A 24,223-nucleotide genomic window follows, 5' to 3' on the forward strand; every position below is an offset into this window, starting at 1 on the left:
ATGGCCTTAACTGTGGATATCTACCTGGACTCCTTATGCCTTGCTAGTGACCTCATTGAGGTCTGGACTGCTGACTGTTTTGAACTTTTGTCAGTAATGGCTTGTGTGTGTGTGTGTGTGTGAAGTGCTGTCAAGTTGACCCTATGAGTCAGTGTCCTCCAAAATGTCCTATCCTTGACAGCCTTGATCAGATTTTGCAAAATGAGGGCTGTGGCTTCCTTTATTGAGTCAATCCATCTCTTGTTGGGTCTTCCTCTTTTCCTGCTGCCCTCAACTTTTCCTAGCAAGATTGTCTTTTCAGTGACTCTTGTCTTCTCATGTGTCCAAAAGACGATAGCCTCAGTTTAGTCATTTTAACTTCTAGGGTTAGTTCAGGTTCGATTTAATCTATAACCCACTGATTTGGGGTTTTTTTTTTTTTGGGCAGTCCACAGTATCCATAACACTCTCCTTTAACACCACATTTCAAAGGAATCTATTTCTTCCTATCAGCTTTCTTTAATGTCCTGCTTTCACACCCATACATAGTAATAGAGAATATGATGGCATGAATTAACTTGATCTTGGTGGCCAGTGACACATTCTTACACTTAAGAATCTTTTCTAGCTCCTTCAAGGCTGCCCTTCCCAGTCTCAATCTCCTTCTGATTTCTTGGCTAGTAATGGTAGTTAAATCAATTTTTGAACTCTCTGCAAAGTTCTGAAATTGCTTGAGTGCCTCAGGCAAGTTGCTATCCTTTACCCTAACTGCCCTTGCAAGGTTCTTATGAGATCAAAATACTACTTCTGGACAATCTGTAGGAAGGAAACGCAAATGCTTTAATTCATAAACAGGAACTGTTAATGCTTTAATTCTTAACTCTGATTTAAAAGAGTTGCATACTTGGTCTTTATGCTATATTTCATATCTGTGTTAATGGCAGTTTAGCAGCATTAATGACTGTCTACCGTAATATGCATAATAATGTTTTAAATGTGTTGCACAAGGTAATTAGTTGCCTTGAGGTTAACACTAAAGGAAATGTTAATCATATGTACACTTATAACTTGCATTCATTTTACGTGGGGTTTATTAAAAGGGCATTTTGAGCAGAATCAGTTGTTTGATCTGACCTGTTCCAGACACAGCAGAGAATGCTTCACAAAAATGATGAAAACTGAAGGAACAGGCAGAAAATAACAGTTTATAGCCATGGAATTTTAAAAATAATTTCCCTGTCTACACAGGAAAATCCAGTTGTGAATATGTGGCTGAATGTGTGCATGTTCAAGGCAGGGCCACCTTGGCGATCTTATGCTTTTTTGACGCCGGAACCGGTCTCGCATGACGAGGACAGTACACTGTGTATCCAGTCCCTGGCCCTCCCCAGTTCATTTATTCGTTTATTACGAATTTTCATCTTCATAGGCTGATTTCAGGCATTCCAAACTCAAATCAAGCCCAGACCAAGTTTATATTTTCACTGGTCTAAAATATACTAAAAGAATTTGAGTAACTCACATGTGTCCCTGTTCTGAACAAACATAAACAGTTTATTTTCTTTTGTAGATAAAAATAAATGTCACCTGACTGAAACAGCGAAATAGTACATAATACTATTCAAACTGGTCAGGGCATATGAAAGCCTAACCACATAGTGGAAATGGAGTCCAATGAACTGAAGGGTGGTCTGGGGTCATTTTCTACAATCGAGCCATTTCTGTTCCTGAAGTGCTAGCGCTAGTTGCAGATGGAATTACAATGGAGGATCCCCACAATGATGAATACTGCACTTTAATCTCTCAGATATTCCCATCCACAAAGGCAGACCTGTTCTATAATGGTCATGAATCCTCTTGCCGTTCTATTTACTGACTTCAGCAGAAGTATATCTCCATTCTTTTTTTTAGCCAATCAGCACTATTATATGATGACAACAGGTATGCTGTCTAATGGTAGAAATAGAAATGATGCCAATTCTCGGTGGCGTAATAGCACCAATTTCATTTAAAAATAAATGGTGACAGTGGCAAGCAGTTTGGACGGTTTACAACTGGAACTATGCTTTTCAACATGTGACAAAACACAACTCGTCCTGAAAATATGGCAAAATAATAGCGCAAGGACTATCCACACACCACAGATGTTGTGCAAGTAGTAGATGCTCCCCCTTGAGTTGGGAGCCTTGGCCAAATAGACAACATATAGCACTATACTTTACATGTCTAACTGCACTGCAACAGCATAGAGCATATATGCTTGCCAGGCTAAATACACTACCCTCTGCCTTGCTAGACGGAAGATTTAATAAAATCCCATTTGTGGACAGAGTTTGCCTTGCGGGAATGGTGAAATTGAATTCCTTGTGCATGTCCTTTTTAATTGTTGCTTTTAGCCGATCCCAATTCAATCCCAAACACAACTCGTCCTGAAAATATGGCAAAATAACAGAGCAAGGACTGTCCACACACCACAGATGCTGTGCTTTTATTCCACACAACAGCAACAAAAAATCACAACAAATTGGGTCCTCAGAAAAAAATAGGAACATAATGGAGAAAGGAGAAAAAAGGATCAACGACAACACTATCTTGGAGCCCTTGATGTCGGTGTTTGCAAAAATGATAGTAATTGTACCAAATTTCCCTAGTGTAGAACCACCGTATCAATCAGCAGGTAACCGGAAGGCTGTCTGAATTGTTGAAAACCCACATTGCGGCAGTCACAATATTTGTATGTACTGAGAGCAAATCACTGCTTTAAAAAATGTATACATTTTACCACATTCACACAGTAATACAAAAAGGATACTCATAGAGTAGAGACAGAAGGTACTCACATCAGAGTTAAAGCGAAGTTGACAGACATTGCAAGAAATGACTTGTTTCTTCTTTGGGGGAAGCGACACGCCAAATGTGTGGTTTATGACTGCTTTTTGCACTGGATCCATCTGGAAAGCAAATAATAAAACATGCAAATGACACATAAGAATTCACAAAACGAAGGAAGAAAAGCTCAAAACGAGATTTGTTTTCCTTTGTTTCAGAGAGGGTTGAACAACATTTCAAATCTCCAAAAACAAAATAATTAAAATAGTTAATTAGTGCTGAGGATGGCAGGACATTTGGAAAAGACTAAAGATTGTCAAAATGGAAGATCAGCTTTTTCTTCAAACTTTGAAAAGACTAGCTCAGGAATGGGCTATATACTGCAGCTAGGGACAGTGCAGCTGCGCCACCTCCTGAGCAGCAAGCCAAAAATGTGATTTTAGAGAAAACCCCATGAAACTCTCCATTGAGGTCATGTTGGGGTCACGCTGGCTCCTATCCCTTTTCAGCCCCCTGGTTAGGATTGGGCTGCCCATGATAGTCAATGAAAATATATCTTTATTGCTCTGACTGTTGCTAAAAGACTTATATTACAAGACTGGAAAGATAATCACCCACCTCCAGTAATCCAATGGATTGAGGCCCTTACCACCTTATCAACATTTGAATGTATCAAATGACACAGCAATTGTGCATGGACAATTTTTAGATTTTTGGAAGTCTTCTATAGAGGCTTATTTGTAGACTTGTCAATATTGCTGTTATATTTTGTTGCATTTTTTATTTATTTCTGTTTGCCTTTTGATTTATAATCAAAAATTAAAGGGAAAAAAAGGTTTAACTCTTCCATTTAGGAAATGCGCCATTCCCTTTGTCACAGAAGACACACAAACAATTAACTGAGAAATTCGCCCTTTGTGAGAATATTTATTTTTAAGTGGGCACCTTTACACTTCTTTCATACTAGGAAAAACTGACTCATATTCCCCTAGGTCTTCCACACTGAATCAACAAGTGATGCAATTCTTCTGAACATTCAGACAATGAATTTTTAAAACAACTTTGTGAAAAATAGAAGAGACAGAACTGATGTCCAGGGTTGATAAAATTTATAACATGCAACTCTCAAGCAATATCCTGAAATCCTGGATCAGTGAAATCCTCCTGGGATCAAAGGCATTAAAGTGTCTTTTTTTTTTTACTACAGTACAAACTAATGGCAGAAAGCAGGTTTAAATTAGAACACACTTATCAAACTAATATAACAGGGGTCCCCAACCTTTTTGGGACTGCAGGCACATTTGGAATTCTGACATGGCACGGTGGGCACAGCAACAAAATGGCAGCCACAAGATGGCTGCTGCAGGAGGCGGAGCCAGCCACAAAACGGTTGCCACAGCTTAACTTCAGTAACACAGTGCAACATTTTAAAAAATCTGCACAGCCAACCAAATCTCCGATAGTCAATCAATAATAGCCTGGCTTGGCAAGAGCCCTGCCTGGCCCCACCCACTTCTTAAAAACACTTGATGGGCATCATGTTGGGACCCCTGTATTATAGCAAGCATTGTTACAATATTTTCTCAATCCATGAAAGCACCTCATCATCATCATCATCATCGGGCACAATCCAACCAGAATCACAGACTCCAGAGTCCTACTGATTTCAGTATGAGAGTTAAGCACATAATTAACTGATGTAGTGGTTAAGAGCGTAGTGGTTAAGAGTGGTGGTTTGGAGCGGCGGACTCTGATCTGGAGAACCGGGTTTGATTCCCCCACTCCTCCACGTGAGCGGTGGAGGCTAATCTGGTGAACTGGATTTGTTTCCCCACCCCTACACACGAAGCCAGCTGGGTGACCTTGGGCTAGTCTCTCAGCCCTGCCTAAGCCCCACTTAGAGCTCTCTCAGCCCCACCTCCCTCACAGGGTGTCTGTTGTGGGGAGGGGAAGGGAAGGTGATTGTAAGCCAGTTTGATTCTTCTTTAAGTGGTAGAGAAAATCAGCATATAAAAACCAACTCTTCTTCTTAACTCCCATTGAAATTAATAGAACTGCAAACTGCTTAATATTTACTGGGTTGTTCACTTAGTATTTTATTGGGGGTGGGGATAAGGCTGAGCCTGACAGACAACTGCTCAGTCTTTGTGTTTTGGTACTCCACCCCTCAAGTTCTGCCAGCTAAAGAGATACTTCCATTGCAAACTATAGTCTAGCATTTCATCTCGTCTGAATTGGTAAACTATGGTTTGTGCCTTCCCTGCAAACCAGGATTCCAAACTCAGTTTTAATCCTGGTTTGAAGGGCTGGCTAGCTCTGAAATAACTGATGTGAAACCAGGAGTATGAAATTTGAATGGTTTGCATGGGGCTGGGGGAGAATGTGATGCGGAGGATCTTCTGGTTGATTTATGCGGTGGTATAAACCGTGGTTTGCATCCATTAATCAAGATACTGACTTGCCTAATGGTTCCCAGTGACCACTCTGAGATTTAAACCAAGGACTTGTTAATTTAATCACTCTGGTTTGTGAGCTTCTTTTACCATTAAATAGTACCTGTTCATTTAAAGATAAGGATCAGGTTCTAACACAGATGAAAGGTGGGATGATAGATAATATGTTTCTTAATCTTGCTAATAAAAGGAAGCCCTTTTGTAATCAAAGGCGATCCAATCATTATATTGATAATTTAGATAACTGATAAGTTATTTCCCAATTGTAATATTGCAGAATCTAAACATATGTTTGAGAAGCCAGCATATGGAAAGCCCTACTCCCATGTTAAGCACAGGTCAATGAATGGAAAAGTAACACAGTACAAACAAGTAACAGACAAAAGTAACAAACAAAGACAATAACTTCACACAGAAAACTTGACCCATTTGTTGTTTTTATACTTTGGCTGAAAACAAAATCCTGCCCGTGGATATAAAAGGTGAGAACTTTACCAGAGACTCTCTCTTGGCCCTTGTCTAGTCAAAACTAAAAACCGACAAAGAAAAAGAAATGAAAAACAAAATTAGTAGAATGCAATTCCTGTGGTTTAAGGGGTTGCCTCAAAATTTCTGCACTGAAGAATATAACCAAGTGTAACAATGGTTCACAATTAGGGCTGCCATTGTTAGCCATTTGCTGAATCCCACTCCTCAGCTGGTGGGCCACTGACAGCAGCTAGAGTCCCCTCATCCTACTGCTCTTTAGCATTGCTACACTATCTAGACCAGGGCTTCTTAAACTTTTTCCACTCATGACCCCTTTTCGCCTGAGAAATTTTTACGCAACCTCAGGTATATAGGTATATAAAATGGGTATACAAATTAAACATTTACTGATAATAAATCATAAAGAAACCTTTTACTGTTGCCAAATTTTTCACAACCCCCACATTCAGTAACGTAACCCCATTTGGGGTCACAACCCACAGTTTAAGAAGCTTTGCTCTAGACCAGGGGTGTCAAACATAAGGCCCGCGGGCCGCATCTGGCCCCTTGAGAGTTCTTAGCTGACCCGCAAGACAGCCACCTTCCCCCACTCTTGATCTAGGCTGGCGAGGCATGGTCCGGTCCGACCAAGTGACATTTATGTCATATACGGCTCTTGTAACAATTGAGTTCGACACCCCTGCTCTAGACTGTGGTAGGGACAGGCCCCAGAGGAAGAAGGGGACTGATCTGCAGTGAGGTACTGTCACCATTAGGAAACTTTGCCCTTCCCCCTGTCAATGTATTGGAAGGATTCTCATGCAACACGGTTTATACTCTTTCTGGAACTGGGGAAAAACAATTGGCAGATTTCTCTGTTTTGGAAGTATATTGTGGTTTGCTGCCATTTGTCCTTTTAGGTAACAGAAAGTTTTTGATTAGCTCCTTAGAGACCAACAGGAGTTTCAGGGCATAAGATTCAGAGTCAAAGCTCGGAGTGAGTAGAGTATGCCTTCTTTCCCCCATTGCCTCCACACTTCTGTTACAGGGAGCAGTCTTTCTGGATCAAAGGGTTCAGTACTTCTCTTTTAAAAGAAATGAATACAGCCCACATGAACGCCATACAGTCACCTGCTTGGCTTGAGGTTTGAATCAGAAATTTAATCTCAGGCTTGAAGTCAGAAACAGCAATCTGGAGCTAGTATTGCCTAACATCCCTGTCAGTTTCTTGAATCTCTGGAGACCAGCATTTATTCATTTTTTGGAGAATATTTATGCCTTTCATTCAATGGATCCTCAAAAAGGATAACTGAAGAAAAAGGGGAACAAAGGCCGAAACGCGTACGGTCAGATTTTGGTCATTTTATGAACTAACATCAACTGCTATCTGTTGGTCATATTTGTAACTATGTTTGTGCTTTTAAAGAAGCCTGTATTTTAGGCCCTGTGTTTTTAAATACATTTGTGCACAATATGTAATAAAAATAGATTTATTGGTTGTTATATTAGTGCTTAGCTCAACCCCTTTGGTTTTCCTCAAGAAGGTTAACAAGTAAATTAAATTCCACACAAAATGATCACAAAGTCACTAAAAACAGCAAAAAAACTCCGGGGCGTAAATCGATATCACGTGCCTTGACACCAGAGCAGAAGCTTGTGGAGATCACCGCGATCTCACTTCCTCCACTTGGCATGAGGATTTTCACAATTTTCACAATCTGAGGATGGCAACTGGAAAAGCCTTCCAAGCAACCTAACCTCAGCTGGGGTTGGTTTCTACAGGAAAGCACAAGGCATGGTTCTTGAAACCTGGGCAGGTTGACATGGGTGGAGGTAGTTTTTTAGAAACTCAGAACCTAAACCAATAGGCATTAGCCAACTAATACCTTGAACTGAGTGTGGAAACCAACTGGGAACCAGTGCGTCTGCATAGCAAAGGATTTATATGACCACCAGGGTATATCTGTGTAAGAAATCCTGCAGCTGCATTTTGCATTAAATTGTCTGAACAGTCTTCAAGGGCAACCCCATGAAGAGCATACTACAATAATCTAATTTGGATGTTACCAAGAAATGTGTCACTGTGGCCAGATTGGCTCTCACCAGGAATGGCTGTAGCTGGCAAACTAGGTTTAGCCAATAAAAGGGACCTTCAATCAATTTCAGACACTTGCCTGTCCAAGGTAAAAAAAAGAGGTATCTGCTGTCTACAAGTCCCCACAAGCTTCCGCACTGTTCTTTCACAGGGAATGTAACTCCATTACCTAATGTAAGTGCTATACCCAAATTGTCATCATTTCTTACCATCTTGTCTGGATTGTGTTTCAATTTATTATCTCTCAATCCAGTCCTTCACTGCCTCCAGACACTGGATTAGCACTTCTGTTGCTTCCCTGACATAAGGTGGGAAAGAGAGATTGGGGTAGGTGTCATCAGTAAGCTACTGGATGATTCTGTCTCTTTATTTCCATGCTCCCACTGATAGCCCTCTTCTCAGGCCTGAAGACAGACACCCCGAACTTGCCCAGTCGAACAGCGTGTGGACCATTCTGAACAGATTATTCACGGTGTAAAGTTGTAGAAGTGGACTGACCTACCACACTAGGGATACCTTAAATTGCATAAGGAGGTTTCACTAGGAATCTGGCTTTCTGCATTTCCAGAAGCTATGGCCCCATGCATTCTTGCCCTTGCATTTCTGACTGCACTATCTGCTCCATGAACACACTGGAGAAAGGACTGAAAGGAGAAATGAGTACTTGGCAAATACTACTGCATTCCATAAAGTTCTTAGGAAGGTTGGACCATTGTCAATGACAAAGATTTCTGGCAGACCAAAAACAGCAAAAACCATTGTGATCAGCAGTATCTTAAACCATTTTATATGGGCATCTACTACTATCACAGGCACTTAACCTCTAACTGGGTTTGCAAAGTCAAGATGTAGCTGAACCCAGAGATTGTATGGCCATCCCAGGGATGTACTGGTACATCCAATGTGCTTCCTGACAGTGGGCCCAATAGCTCTGTGTCCTGATCTAAGCACATCCACACCCATTTCTGAAAAGACCTGACTAGATCCTAATTAGTAGAGTCAATACCTGTTCTTTCAACACATCTATCAGTTTGCTCTCCTACATCAGACACTCTGCATGAAGTTCTAGCTCCATCTGAATTTGAAAGAAAAATGACTTTGATCCCTCAACCCCGTATTCCTCCTGGCCATTCATTCTGTATTCAATTCATGATTGGTGCCAAACCAAGGTCTCTGTGGTTGTTTCAGCTGATGTGCTCTACTGCTACCTATACACCCCTTAGATGACTCATTAGTATGATCTTATGTTCTTCGCTTGGGACTCCCAAAGGAGAGCATGGCTAAGGCGATCTACTACGTGGATAATAATGGTACATACTTCCACCTGCCTGCAACAGACTCACGTTCTGATAATGACAGGGCCCAACTTGAGGCCATTGTAGATACTAAATATTGTCCACCAAGCAGTGTGAGTAATGGCTTGAGGGCTGAAAGAATGGTGCCTTATACCCATGCCCTCACAAAGAGTAAAGGGACTTATGGAACCCAAAGAGAACTGACGTCACTAGTAAATATCTATATATATTTTACATTTATCCCCCACCATTGTTCCATCATGGAACCCAAGATGACATACATAGATTCTCAGGAGCCTCCCATCCAGGCAATACTTGGTAGTGAGGCTGCTGTAGGAAGGAACTGTGGCTCAATGTCAGATCAGTTCTAGGTTCAATCCCTGGCATCTCCAGTTAAAAGGATCAGGGAGTGTGTTAGAAAATACTTCAACTGAAGGTTGAGCCACTGCAAGTCTGAGTAGACCACACTGACCTTGGAAGACCAATGGTCCAATTCATTGTAAGGCAGCATCATGTATGTCCGATATGTCCTTTTTCATTCCTTTCTATTTTTATATATTGTCACTGTGATCCTTTCCGTATTACTCATATTCGCTGCTGGAGTTCCTGATTTGTTTCTCTAATGAGATTTTTAAACTGCTTTAATGGTGATTTTTCTACCATGTTGTGCCATCTACACTCTGTTTATGTGCAACTGTCACAAAACAGCGTTTAAATTGCATTCATTCAACAGAAAATTTTGGCATGAGAAAGCAACATGGGATGAAAAGTTTGACTCATACAAGGAGAAGCAAAACGAAACAGGACTTTTCGAATGGAAACAGCGGGGCTGAGAATTTCAGTACTATCACTTGCTTATTATATCACAGGTCTTCCAGTCTTATCCTGGGTTTCAATATTCTCTTAAACCAAATGTATAATATTTTAGTGGAATAAATGCTATCTAAATTCTTCTGAAGTCAGGTGGCAAACACCCACTCTCTACGTGTGATAAAGTTTGTCTATTTCTGAGCGCTGTTTCCTATTCTGTGATTAGGGATAAGTGAATGTTCTCTCTATTAAGGCTTTCTGTATTTGTTTATATTTTCATTTATGTTTTCAGTTCTTCTACTTTTCATTTTGTAGATGTGCTTGTTTGGGTACACATATTATATACATATCATGCAATTTATATGTACAATGTACATTATTTATACATACACTCAGAGTTGGAAGGGACCACCAGGGTCATCTAGTCCAACCCCCTGCACAATGCAGGAAATTCACAACTACCTCCTCCCACACCCCCAGTGACCCCTACTCCATGCCCAGAAGATGGCCAGGGCACCCTCCCTCTCATCATCAGCTTAAGGTCATAGAATCAGTATCGCTGACAGATGGCCATCTAACCTCTTCTTAAAAACCTCCAGGGAAGGACAGCTCATCACCTCCCGAGGAAGCCTGTTCCACTGAGGAACCGCTCTAACTGTTAGAAAATTCTTCCTAATGTCTAGACGGAAACTCTCTTGATTTAATTTCAACCCGTTGGTTCTGGTCTGACCTTCTGGGGCAACAGAAAACAACTCGGCACCCTCCTCTATATAATATATAATATACCTATAATGATTTAACACTGAACAAAATAACACTGAAAAATGCACACATTTTATGGAGAAAATTCAGTGTGAGAAAACAAATTAGCTCTAAAATAAAGAATCACAGGTCCAGTTCACACCAGCTATATCAAAATAGAGATGTTCAAGTCAAAACAGAAGAAATAAGAAATTTGAAATAACTCCTATTGGAGATATTTCCATGGGAATCCAGCCTAAGTTAAGCAGATTTATATCCTATTGATTTTAATGGAAAAGGTTTAAGCACATGCTTAACCTTCTCATTGGAATCAGTGGATGTAAGAGTGCTTAATTTTGTCTCGATTGCGTTGGAAAAACTGTATGCCTGAAGTATGGCATAAGCGGTTCCCCTAACCCCTGCAATTATATGAGTCAGGTAGTCAGTGAAATCAGTAGGGCTTACTTTCATGTAAATGTGTTCTCAATCAGAATACAGGTGCATGTGGCTCAACCTCCACAGTATTAAGAGTTCAGCTGACATTATTCATGTTGTAGATTCAGGATTAATTAAGTCTTCTGTCTTCCAGAATCCGAACTAACTTCCAAATGACAGATAAGAAGAATTTCGCAGCCTGCAGTGCCTTCTGTCGGGACCTTGCTGATCCTTTTGCTTTTCAGCTTTTGTTATTAAAGCATTATATTTTAGTAACAGCACGCAGCTAAGTAACCAGGTCTTAATTAATGGCAAACGGAATATATATTCAACAGAAACTTCCTGCACACGGAATGGAAATCTTCTGTTGTGAGACTACACAGAAACCGCTACACGTTTCAAGCATTTACATCATAATCAAAACATCTCAGAGCAACAATTCCTATTTTTATGACCGTACCATTGTTCACAACACACCGCCTAAAGCAGCTTACTAAACCTGCTCATGTAAACACGCCCGAGATCTTTTAATGCCAAATTCTAACTCTCCTACATAGCGTGGTCTATTACATCCAGCATTTGCTACTGCCTGTTGTTAGCAGGCAATGTAGCATACAGGTGATACACATACCCGGCTGCACTTACGCAGCAAATTCTGTTTTTGGCAGGCAGCTTTATAAATAACACAATGCTTTTGAAAGCTCTTTCCCCCCGCTTTCAATTAAACTGCTAATTACTAGACCCGCTAACGGCGAGCAGCGATAAAAAGTACCTGAACCATCTGAAGTGGCTGGCACCGGTAAAGAGGAGCGGCAGAAAAGGGAGACTGCTGTCTGTCGAACTGTTTGAAGACCCAGCTGTGATCCTCCTGAGATTCTCTGGATAATAATCCACAGCGTTAACGCGAGGCAGCCGGTGGTTCGAATGAAAAAGGCAGCGCCACGATGCAACACAGGCAGTGAAGAAAGCCTCTGTTTCCCCCAACTGGAAGCAGTGCCAGAAGAAACTCTCAGACAAACGATACAGCTGACAGGGTCTCCGGAGGCTAAGCTCAGGACTCCTGTGGGAGCCGCTGACGCTCCCCTCTCCAAAATGAGCACCGTCTGCCTGGGAGTCAGGGCTAGAATTCGAGGGAGGACGGCATTAACAATTAATGCCCTTTAAATATGTCGCAATGCACGGGGTAGATTACACCGTGTTTGAATAGTAAAACAGGACCAGTCTGCCAGAAGGTGAGTGCGACGCTGTAAACCGATCTGGGCTCACTAAATAAAATTAAACACGCCATGATGAATAATTTGGGGGAATTTGTTGATCGGTGGTTCCTGACTGCTGCTCAGAGGAACTCTGCTAGTGCGTCAGGGGCTAACAGTCGGGGACTATTTAGCTGAAAATGAATTGCCAAGCATCAAGCTTAGCACCCGTTCTGTTTTGGCTGTGCTTTTGCTACAGGCAAAATGTGCCGTTTGACACACTTTGCGGTGGAGGCAAGTTCCAGCAGCACAGTGAGATTAAAATCTCATTTCATCTTAATCTGTTCTATACACACATGTATGAAACGGAGGGAAGGGGAAAAACCTGTTGAATTGGATCAGTAAGCCGACCGTCTGCGACAACCTGTTCTCTTCTGACTCAGACCCGTATTAGATATCCTTACTCACATGACAGCACAATTCTCTGCATGTTTATTTAAGAAGCAAATCCTGTCAAATTCAAACTCTCGAGTAAATATGCAGAAGACTGCAGTCTGAGTCACCCCCTTTAGAAATGAATTCCTGATTCTGAAGAGCGCAGGGCCCCAATTCAGATTGGGAAGGCAGAGCGAGGGGCTTAGAGGCATCAGCCTCTCACCCACACCATTTTCCTGACCTGAAATGGCCAAGGGGTTTATTTTCCCTGTTGGGGGACTGCATGGGTACTGATGGGCTACATGTGCAGTCCCCCCCATGGGGCAAATAATGGCCCATTGGTCCATTTGGGATCAGGTACAGGGAGAACCCCCTTCTCTTCTCACACTGTGGTCCTAATCCAAATCAGAGCCCCGCATGCTTGGGAAATGAGTTCGCTCACACCTGATGTCGGATGGTCTCAGTCAAAGTTAGGTTGGCAGGACCCAAATACGCATTGCAAATGGTAACATACAGTCTGATCATTTGAAGGGTAGGGAAAAGTGATAGTTTGTAAAAACATGGAAAGAAAACATTTAAATAGATCAATTAAAATGTCAGTTATAGCCTTCGACAATATTCAGTTATAGTAATTTCTCTTTTAACTGGCCAAAAGTGAAATCTGAATTTACCACAAACATGTTAAGCCCTATACTTATAAACCTGATTCTATGATTTTCACATGCCAAAGGCCACTTGTTTAAGGCAGAGACTGAACTGTATCTGTCTTGTAAGGCCAATCAAGCATCAATATTGTGCAATACTTCAGTGGCACCCACATATTTCAGGGAGCAGAACTTACCCCCCACTTCCCTCTCTCCAACCAGCGTGGTGTAGTGCTTAAGAGCGGTGGTTTGGAGCGGTGGACTCTGATCTGGACAACCGAGTTTGATTCCCCCACTCCTCCACATGAGCGGTGGACACTAATTTGGTAAACTGGATTTGTTTCCCCACTCCTGCATATGAAGCCAGCTGGGTGACCTTGGGCTAGTCACAGCTCTCTCAGCCCCACCTACCTCACAGGGTGTGTGTTGTGGAGAGGGGAAGGGAAGGTGATTGTAAGCGGGTTTGATTCTTAAATAGTAGAGAAAGTTGGCATATAAAAACCAACTCTTCTTCTTCTCACTGCAGTCCACTGAACCCAACAAAATTTTGTTTCTTGGGCTCAACATACCCACAGAAACAACAGGCAATGCAGGAGAATTGGCAGAAATCACTGCCTTCTCCTCTGAAGGCTTAAGTGCTATAAGGTCTTGAGCACTACAAGCGTACCTCGGAGATATTGGGGGTACGGTTCCAGACCATCACAATAAAGTGCATCACACAATTTTTTTGGTTTCCCAGTGCATATAAAGTTATGTTTACACTATACTGTAGTCTATTACGTGTGCAATAGCATTATGTCTAAAAAAGTACTGTAATAATAACGAAAAAGTTTGAACTATTGCAAACATTATCAAAATGTGACACAGAGACACAAAGTGAGTACATGCTGTTGACAAAATGGCGTGACAGACTTGCTTGAAAAAGCAATATCTGTGAAGCACAATAAAATGAGATATGCCCATAATTAAGTTGTTGACTTTATTAATATGTGCTTGATCCTGTGAGAATCCAGCTCTTGACTCTAGAAATTTTTACTAGGTCTACCTGGTGATCTCATTCATATTTTGTATGTTCTCAGTGCCAAGATTTTTATGAACCATTATGACTAATCTACAAAACAATAAAAATAGACATTTATTTTCCACCTGAGGGAAAATACTACTCCAGGGGTCACCAACTTTTTTTAGCTTGTGGCACCTTTTGAATTCCGACACAGGGTAGTGGGCGCAATCACAATACAACTTCCACAGGGGGTGAAGCCATTCATAACTTGGCTGCCATAGGAGGACCACAAAATGTCAGGGAGTGATGTTATACATAACTTTAATAGTAAAATTTGACATTTCAGGCAGAAGTTCAGTGAAACTCCCCACCTAGCCCCTTCTACTTTCTAAAAGGAGGAGGAGGAGGAGGAGGAGGAGGAGGAGGAAGTTGGTTTTTATATGCCGACTTTCTCTACCAGTTAAGGGAGACTCAAACCGGCTTACAATCACCTTCCCTTCCCCTCCCCACAACAGACACCCTGTAAGGTAAGTGGGGCTGAGAGAGATCTAACAGATTGCCCAAGGTCACCCAGCTGGCTTCATGTGTAGGAGTGGAGAAACAAATCCAGTTCACCAGATTAGCCTCCACTGCTCATGTGGAGGAGAGGGGAATCAAACCCAGTTCTCCAGATCAGATTCTACTGCTCCAAACCACTGCTCTTAACCACCACACCACACTGGTTCCAGGAAACCTGGGCACCAGGTCAGTGGGTACCATGTTGGGGACCCTTGTACTACTCTGTCCAGTTACTAGCAGCCCTTGGAACTAGCATCTAGATTTTAGGCACAACTTTCAAATAAAGGATCTTGTTTAGTGTCCTTGCATGCACACACATAAAGAACGGTCATGTGTTTGTTTCAACACATATGCACAAATCTACTTAAAGCCAGTCATCCCAGTCATTGCATTAATGTACATGGTGTAATCTGCCTTAAATCTCAGTGACTAAAGCAGCCTATAATAACATAAAAAATGAATAAAATAAATTTGAATAAATAGGGTTAAATTAGTCATCACTAACCTGCTTAGCTGATTTGCAAAGCAGTCTAGACTAATTTTAGCTGGATAGTGCAGTGCACAGGGAAAATGTGGGTTGCTTGTCCAAAATCTTTCGGTTATAATTTTACTGATTATAAATACTCTTTTATAGCACTTTCTACCAACTCAGCCTAGCCCACAAGATGCCCCCCTTACCCTGAAATTGCTGACCTGCCCACCTGGATCCACACTACAGTAACACTGAGACTAGACTACTACAATGCATAGGGTTTTGGTAGCTGGGAATCTCCCACAGTTAAAACTGATCTCCAGGTGACAGCGATCAGTTCACCTGGAGAAAAAGGCTGCTTTGGAAGGGGGGTTCTACGGCATTATACCTGAATGAAGTCCCTCCCCTCCCCCAACCCCTCCCTCCTCAGGCTCCACCTCCAAAACCTCCAGGTATTTCCCAGCCTGGAGCTGACAACCCTAGATATACACTTTACATCGGTCTCCCCTCAAAGCTGGTGCAGAATGCTGCAGCTCTACTATTATCAGGAGCTAGACAGAGCGTGCATACTACTCCCACTCTGCAGATACTCTATTGGCTGCCTATTCTTCAAGGGTAGTCTCGCGTACAACACATTGCAGGAACCTAATCTAGATTTTACCAGGGCATGCGCCACTGTGGTGAGGTCTTTTTTATCCAAGGAAAGCCTACAGGTGGCTCACTAGCAGAATCTGGTGAAAGGCACTCCACCGCTGCCACCTGCATATCCAATAGGAAACCTGGGTCCAACAACACCTCCAAGCCATGAACCTGCTCCTTTGAAGAATGTCTGGAACTGGTGCAGAATGTTCAATTCAACTGGGCTCAATTCAATATATTGGCTCTCACATACAAATAGGGTTGCCAGCTCCAGCTTGGGAAATACCTGGAGATTCTGGGGGTGGAGCCTGAGGAGAGCGGGTCTTGGAGAGGGGAGGGACTTCAATGCCATAGAGTCCAATTGCCAAAACGGCCATTTTCTCCAGTGGAACTGATCTCTGTCGCCTGGAGATCAGTTGTAATAGTGGGAGATCTCCAGCCACCACCTGGAGGTTGGCAATCCTATATATAAAGACCTTGATGGCCTTGATTCCTCTTATCTGTGGGACCTAGGGTACAGCTCTGGGTTGGGAAATACCTGGATATTTTGGGGGTGGAGCCTGAGGAGGGCGGGGTATGGAGAGGGGAGGGACTTCAAAGCCATAGAGGCAAATTGCCAAGACAGCCATTTTATCCAGGTGAACTGATCCCTGTCGCCTGGAGATCAGTTGTAATAGCGGGAGATATCCAGCCACCACCAGAAGGTTGACAGCCTTAGTGGGACCACCTCTCTCCCTATACTCTGCCACGTCAGCTTTGCTCAGGTCATCAGGGTCTTCTGTGGGTGCCCATCTGCAAATGGGCAAAATTAACTGCCTATATATATGCTTTCTCCGTTGTAGAATGGCCTGCCTGAGGAGATCAGGAAGGCTCCCGCCCTCCTGGCTTTCTACAAACTATGCAAAACTGAATTATTCAAGAGGGCTTTTCTGCACAGGGAATAGGGTTGCGCGGTACAACATGGTTCACCAACCTACTTGGATAAATTATTAGGGACTGTGGTCTATGCTGCTGCGCATAGCTTACTGTAACTGGGATCCTATTATGTAATTTTTGCACGGTGTCATGTTAATATTTATGCTATGCTTCAGCTCCTTGTGGTTGGTTCCAGACTTCTACAATCCTAATGCATTGTTTATTGAATTCCCTTTTTGTTGACTGTATTGACTCGCTATCTGTAACCTGCCTTGAGTCTCTGGGAGAAAGGTGGACTATAAATAATGTAAACAAACAAATAAAAATAAATATTTAATTCAATACATTTTAATATTTCCATCAACCAATTGTTTTCTTTCCCTTTGCCTAGCAGGTATCTGAAACACTAATTGGAAACTTGATTTAAATCCATCATTCCATACATTATTTTGTCTTATTGATTTAAATCAGTCCACTTTGAAACACCTAACACAACCCTCCTCATTCTACGAACTCAATAACTCTAGAGAAATTAGCTTCTGAAAAGCTTGAAGATATCCATTTATCCCACGCAAGTAGCATCATTAATTTTGAATCCATGTAAAAACAGGATATCTGATTCCTATTTTTAAATATCTATCTTAAGTAAAATGCCTGAGGATCAGCTTCTGAATTTTTCACGTAGGGCGCTTTATGAATTCAGTTGTATCTATTTTCCAGATGACATACACCGACGGTTCCAAAAATGTAGATGTTTTAATTTGTACCAGAGCATCTAAATTTAAACGTTTGGATACTTGCCCAAGTCTAATGAAAATGTATTTATCTGAAATAATTTTTGCTCTTCACTTTCAACTGTTACAGTTCCACAAAAAATACCCCTGACATTCATAAAACATAAAAATAAATACAATAAAAGACTAAACAATAAGCATTCATTAATAGCTGGAACAACAGAAACTCTACTGAAAATTAACAATAAACCACATTTGTCAGTATCCAGGAAGAAGAAGGAGTTGGTTTTTACATGCTGACTTTCTCTACCACTTAAAGAAGAAACAAACTGGCTGACAATAACCTGCCTTTCACCTCCCCACAACAGACACCTGTGAGGTAGGTGGGGCTGAGAGAGCTCTAAGGGAGCTGTAACTAGCCCAAGATCGCCCAGCTGGCTTCATGTGTAGGAGTGGGGAAACCAACCCGGTTCACAAGATTAGCGTCCACCGCTCATGTGGAGGAGTCTGAAATCAAACCTGATTCTCCAGATTAGAGTCCACCGCTCCAAACCACCGCTCTTAACTACTACATCATACTGGCTATACACACAGGCAATTTGTTTGCTTCCGGTGATTTAATAGTGAAACTTATCTTGCCATTAATATACTTTTTTCCATGTTCGCTCTGGCGCTGAGGGCAGCATAGCCCTGCGAACACTGCTGACATTTCTCTCCTAAACCTTTGTTCAGATTTGCAACCGTTCTGAAAGAGCAGAGTGGATGTTTTTACCATTTACCCACAAACACAGTAAGACTTTTCACAGAATTCTAACCTTCCATCATTCTGATCCCTGGCCACTGAAAGGCAGACCAAATTAAGGAGTTCTTACAGCGGATAAAAAAGAAGTCAGAAACTAAACAAACAAACAGTCTCTAATCTAGCACCAATTGGGTTGGTTCACTCGCAATACCTAACTATGGTTTGGCATTATTGGACCAAGTCTTTAATTCATATGCTTTCCCTTCCCGCTGTGACCCCCATGTGTTACAATTTAATTCATTCTTGTTTACTAAAAACCATTATTAGCCATTGCTTCTGCACTGGCAAGAGCAAAGTATCTGAAAGCTCATGGCTCAGTCATACAGTCAATATATTTTGACCCAGGAATGAGCCGTGAGCCATGTTTTAAGGCACATGGATGAATTATTTTAACATAAAGCCGCACAGAGTAAAAGGGAAACATGAAATTTAAAAAAGAATTGGTTATATTATTTATTTATTAAGGTAATACTAATTGATTTTTACCCCCATTTTTCCTCCTTCCAAAAGGCTTTCATATATACACACACACACACACACACATATATATATATATATATAAAATTTTATGTACTACCATCAACTATTATGTACTGGTTATATCTGTAACTATGTTTGTGCTGTTTAGGAAGCCTGTATATTAGGCCCTGTGTTTTTAAATACAATTGTGCACAATGTATAATAAAAATAGATATATTGGTTGCTATTTTAGATATTCTTTAGCTCAACCCCTTTGGTTTCCTCAGACATATAGCACCAGACCATGGTTTAGCTTTACCAGTAGACTGACTCATTGCATTACCAAGAGCTCATTCTCCAAAGCCAGTGGATCCTTTAAAAATGAGTGATCCCAGGTGAGAAGCCCTTCTACTGTCGTTGGCCCACCGGAGCTGGTGCTTGCTCTATGAATGTCTTTTTAGATTGCTCTCTGAAGACTCAAAGGGTTCGTTTCCATATCTCAGCTGTCTATCCTGCCGAACTTGATCTTAGTTGGGACTCACCTGAGCTTATATCTTGGGAACTTACTTTGAATGCTAAGCCTCAAGTCTGGCTACGTCTGAAGTAATATCAGGGATAACTGAGTGAATAGAACAGTTGGATTCAAATCCAGTAGCACCTTAGAGACCAAAAAGAGTTTCAGGGTATGAGCTTACGAGTCAAAGCTCGGAGTGAGTAGAGTATGCCTTCTTTTCCCCATTGCCTCCACGCTTCTGTAACAGGGAGCAGCCTTTCTGGATCAAAGGGTTCAGCACTTCTCTTTTTAAAGAAATGAATACAGTCCACATGAATGCCATACAATTACCTGCTTGGCTTGAGGTTTGAATCAGAAATTTAATCTCAGGCTTGAAGTTTGAAACAGCATCTAATCAAAAACTTTTTATTACCTAAAAGGACAAATGGCAGCAAACCACAATACCCTCCCAAAACAGAGAAATCTGTTTTTCCCGGTGACACAAAGAGTCTAAACCCTGTTCTGAAAGTCCTTCCAACTCATTGACAGGGGGAGGGCAAGTGGCAGAATCTCATGCCTCACATGGTCCTGGACCTTGGGGGAGGCATGAAGGGGACATGGGGGGATGACCCTAGCAGGGAAAAGTCCATCAGCCTCCTCACCCCACACTACATGTGGAGCAGCAACACAAACTGGTCTGGATCCTAGCCATCCTTTTCAACTGACATCGGATGCTAGTGTGAATCCACCATACCTCTGAATTTCAGATTTCCTCCCTCAATGCTGAAGCAGCACATGATTGTGTGATTGTATGCAGTTGAAGACTGGATGCAGTGAAACTGATGACCGCCAAATGTAAGCAAGAATGAGATAAAGACTTGGCAGTTCCTCTCCATCACAATACAGAAGAAGAGTTGGTTTTTATATGCCGACTTTCTCGATCACTTAAGGAAGAATCAAACTAGCTTACAATCACCTTCCCTTCCCCTCCCCACAACAGACACTCTGTGAAGTAGGTGGGTCTGAGAGTGTGTGGAGAGAATTGTGACCAAGGTCACCCAGCTGGCTTCATGTGTAGGAATGGGGAACCCAACCCAGTTCACCAGATTAGTGGCCGCCGCTCATGTGGAGGAGTAGGGAATCAAACCTGGTTCTCCAGATCAGAGTCCACTGCTCCAAACCACCGCTCTTAACCTCTACACCATGCGGGATCAGACCAGTGGTCCATCTAGTCCAGCATCCTGCCCTACACAGTGGCCAACCAATTACTCCAGAAGGCCAGGGGGGCTTAGAGGCTAAGGCCTTCCCCTAATATCTCCTGGCACTGGTATTCAGTGGGTGACTACCCTCAAATATGGGTTTCCCTTTAGTCACCATGGTTAGTAGCCACTGATAGACCTCTATGCATGATCTGAAGACGTGGGCTCCTTGTTCATGAAAGCTTATGCTACGATAAAGTTGTTAGTCATTTTTTCTGGTCCCAGTAGACTTAATATGCCTACCACTTCCAGAACGGCAACAAATGACCAAGTGGTACTTTTCCTGCAGGAAAAGGTCACAGACTACCACATGTCAGAATTGTTTTACGGCATTTCTGGAGGTCCATTCTACACTAGCGGTGGCATCCTAAGCAGAGTTAAAAGGTAAAGGTAGTTACCTGTTAAAGCACCAGGTCATTCCTGACCCATGGAGTGACGTCACATCCTGACGTTTACTAGGCAGACTATGTTTATGGGTGGGTTTGCCATTGTCTTCTCCAGTCATTTACACTTTACCCCCAGCAAGCTGGGTACTCATTTTACTGACCTCGGAAGGCTGAGTCAACCTTGAGTTGGCTACCTGAAATCAACTTCCGTCAGGATCGAACTCAGGTCGTGAGCAAAGCTTGGACTGCTTGGAAGCAGAGTTACACCCTTCTAAACTCACTGAATTTAGGGGACTTAGAAGACAGTAACTTTGCTGAGAATGGTATTGACATATAAACTAGAACAGATATTTATAGGAGGCTTGATGTTAAAAGAACTCCCGTAGAGTTTTGCAACGTAAAGAACTTTGGCAGCACTCACTGCTGAAGTAGTAGGGAAACACCCCAGATGTCAGGTTCCCAATGAAGCAATGCAGGGCTCATGAAAATAAAATCCATTCAAAGAGCATTTCACTAACTATAAAGACTACACTACATTCTCTCTATGAAATCTGGGAACAACAACATAGCTGCAATTCATCTTTCTACATTTAACAAAACACAGTGCTGCTATACTGTCTATTGATTAATGTAAACTCACAATGGGAAAATTAAGTTGTATCCTAACCATTCCTATTGGCTTTTCTAGACCCTGTTAATCATGTATACTCTTGTCTAGACTCGCACAGAATACAGATTAACAGCTTCAGATATTTATTTTTAAAAGTACATGGAAAATATCATCGCTTACCTATTTTATATACAAATCTGGTGGATGGGAGCATTGATTTTCCGAGATAAACGACAAGGATCTCTCTTCCCTTCATTAACGTATCTCTGCTTAGATTTCTGAAAGTTCAAAGGCTGCAGAGCAGAGGAACAGGTTCTAATCCACTGGGATCTTCCCCACTGTTACAGTCAAGCAGTGGAGTTTAATACCACAATCTCTTGATTTTAAAGCCCAAATGAATTTCTAGGAACGTAAACAATTTCCTGTAAATATTAGTCACAGATATTGCTTTTAATGGAATGCAAGGATTTGGGGGATACAACTAAAGCTTATGTACGGATATTTGATGCCATGCATCACTGTGGCTTGGATCATCTCCCACACAGCATTTGACAAGGGCTATCTATCATTATAATAAATACATTTTCCCACATACTATGCTGGTATCTAGAATTTATCCTTTCATAATACAGTACTGAAAGATAATCTCATCAGACTAAAAAGAGGCAGCATTTGTCCATGGATCCAGACATAGAAATGTCTACATACAGGTTGCCAGCCTCCAGGTGATGTCTGGAGATCTTCCAGAATTACAGCCGGTCTCTTGGGTGTTAGATGAAGGGAACTTTGACTCTCGAAAGCTTAAGTACTGAAAATCCCGTTGGTCTCTAAGGTGCATACTGGCCAGTGTGGTGTAGTGGTTAAGAGCAGTGGTTTGGAGTGGTGGACTCTGATCTGGAGAACCGGGTTGGTTTCCCCATTCCTACACACATGGAGCCAGCTAGGTGACCTAGGGCTAGTCACTCTCAGCCCCACCAACTGCACAGGGTGTCTGTTGTGGGGAGGGGAAGGTGATTGTAAGCCGGTTTGATTCTGCCTTAAGTGGTAGAGAAAGTTGGCATATAAAAACCTCCTCCTCCTCCTCCCCCCTGGTCAACTGATCTCCAGATGACAGAGGTAAGTTCCCCTGGAGGAAACAGGGACTTCTAAGGGTAGACTATTGCATTATATCCCTGCTCAGCTCCCTCCCTTCTCCAGACTCCACCCTCCACAGGCTCTGTTCCCAAGTCTCCAGGAATTTCCCAGACTGGAGTTGGGAACCCTACCCATCAAGGTTTCCACTATTTTTATTGCTTTGCTAGAGCTTTATTCCAGTTTAGTACATTCGCACACATGGATGTAACCCATTTTATAGGGGAAGGACAAACTCTCAACAGCTCCGTCTCTCATGAGCAGACAGGGCTGCAGCCCCCCTCCCCACTATGGTGGGAGGCCTCCTGTTCCTGTTGCCCACTGTCATTTTGAGTGGCAGGTGGGAGAAAAAACAACAACTGTCACCAGACTTCTGGTATGGTTAGTCATGTTTATTGTCCATGGCCATGGGCCTTTACAATCAAGACAATATTACAACAACTTAAAATATATATAAAACCATTAAAAGTCGTAAGATTAAAATACACCAATTTGGCTCCTTTCCTCATTCAATGGCTTTCTTTGCCTTGATTTTCCTGGCCGCAAGGCCATATTCTGGTATGTCATTTCCGGGTACTACCAGGAAGTGATGCAGTGATATTGGCAGCCACCAACATCACACACCCTCCCATGTCCCTGCCTGCAGCCCTCTCGCTGGTTGTCAGGCTTGGGTGGCCTGGCAACCCTAGGAACAGACTGGACCAAGAGGCCACATCTGAGTACCTGTCGCCAGAAGTCAGCGAGCGAACACTGCCTTATGTTCTCCAAACCGTAATCTTTAAAAACAAAATAAACTAGAATAAGACGGCAAGTGTGACCCCTCTCTCAAACTGTAATGTTTAGCCCGCTTTGTCTGAGAGCAGAGACCAGTTCAGGCAACAACAAAAGAACTTAAATGGTAAGGGACCAGGCAAATGTAAAGCTTGTTCTCCCACAGCCCTTAGATAATAGAGTCCACAATGTTTTCCCCATTTCTTAGCAAATACAATTCGGAGGGTGATATCTCCACATTGATGCTCAAAGCCAGAAGAACGCATCCTGAATCCCTAATGTTGATGAGACACTGCAACACATGGCTTCTTCTGTATCAAAGTTGTGAATATTCTCAGCGGAGGGCAGCACAGAATCTGATTTTTGGGAAATCCCTCTTTCCTTTTATTCTTCTTCTTTTTTTTAATGCTCAAAGGTCAGAAAATGTGCAGGCAAGTATGTACTACAGATTCGGAAACCAGAAAGGCAATTCATATTTCAGAAGGCTGAGAACGAGTTCTCTCTCCCCAACATGGTGTCTGCCATAGGCCAGCTTGGGTACCAGCCAAACAATAGCCTCCTGATAGTGTATTCAATTAAATGATTAACAATTTGCTGCCTCTTATGGGCCACCT

The 24,223-nt window shown here is 42.2% G+C and overlaps 1 protein-coding gene across 1 annotated transcript in view; it reads right to left on the reverse strand.

Annotated features, from left to right (window-relative positions):
- The window catches only part of ZNF385B (zinc finger protein 385B), a 183,749-nt gene that overhangs the window by 54,925 nt on the left and 104,601 nt on the right, over positions 1-24,223 (reverse strand). Inside the window, exon 3 of the mRNA XM_056861389.1 lies at positions 2,820-2,930. Within this exon, the coding sequence (XP_056717367.1) occupies positions 2,820-2,930 (111 nt within the window). The remainder of the gene's footprint in view (positions 1-2,819; positions 2,931-24,223) is intronic.

This window comes from Euleptes europaea, chromosome 15 (assembly GCF_029931775.1).
Source record: "Euleptes europaea isolate rEulEur1 chromosome 15, rEulEur1.hap1, whole genome shotgun sequence".
Classification (NCBI taxonomy): domain Eukaryota; kingdom Metazoa; phylum Chordata; class Lepidosauria; order Squamata; family Sphaerodactylidae; genus Euleptes; species Euleptes europaea.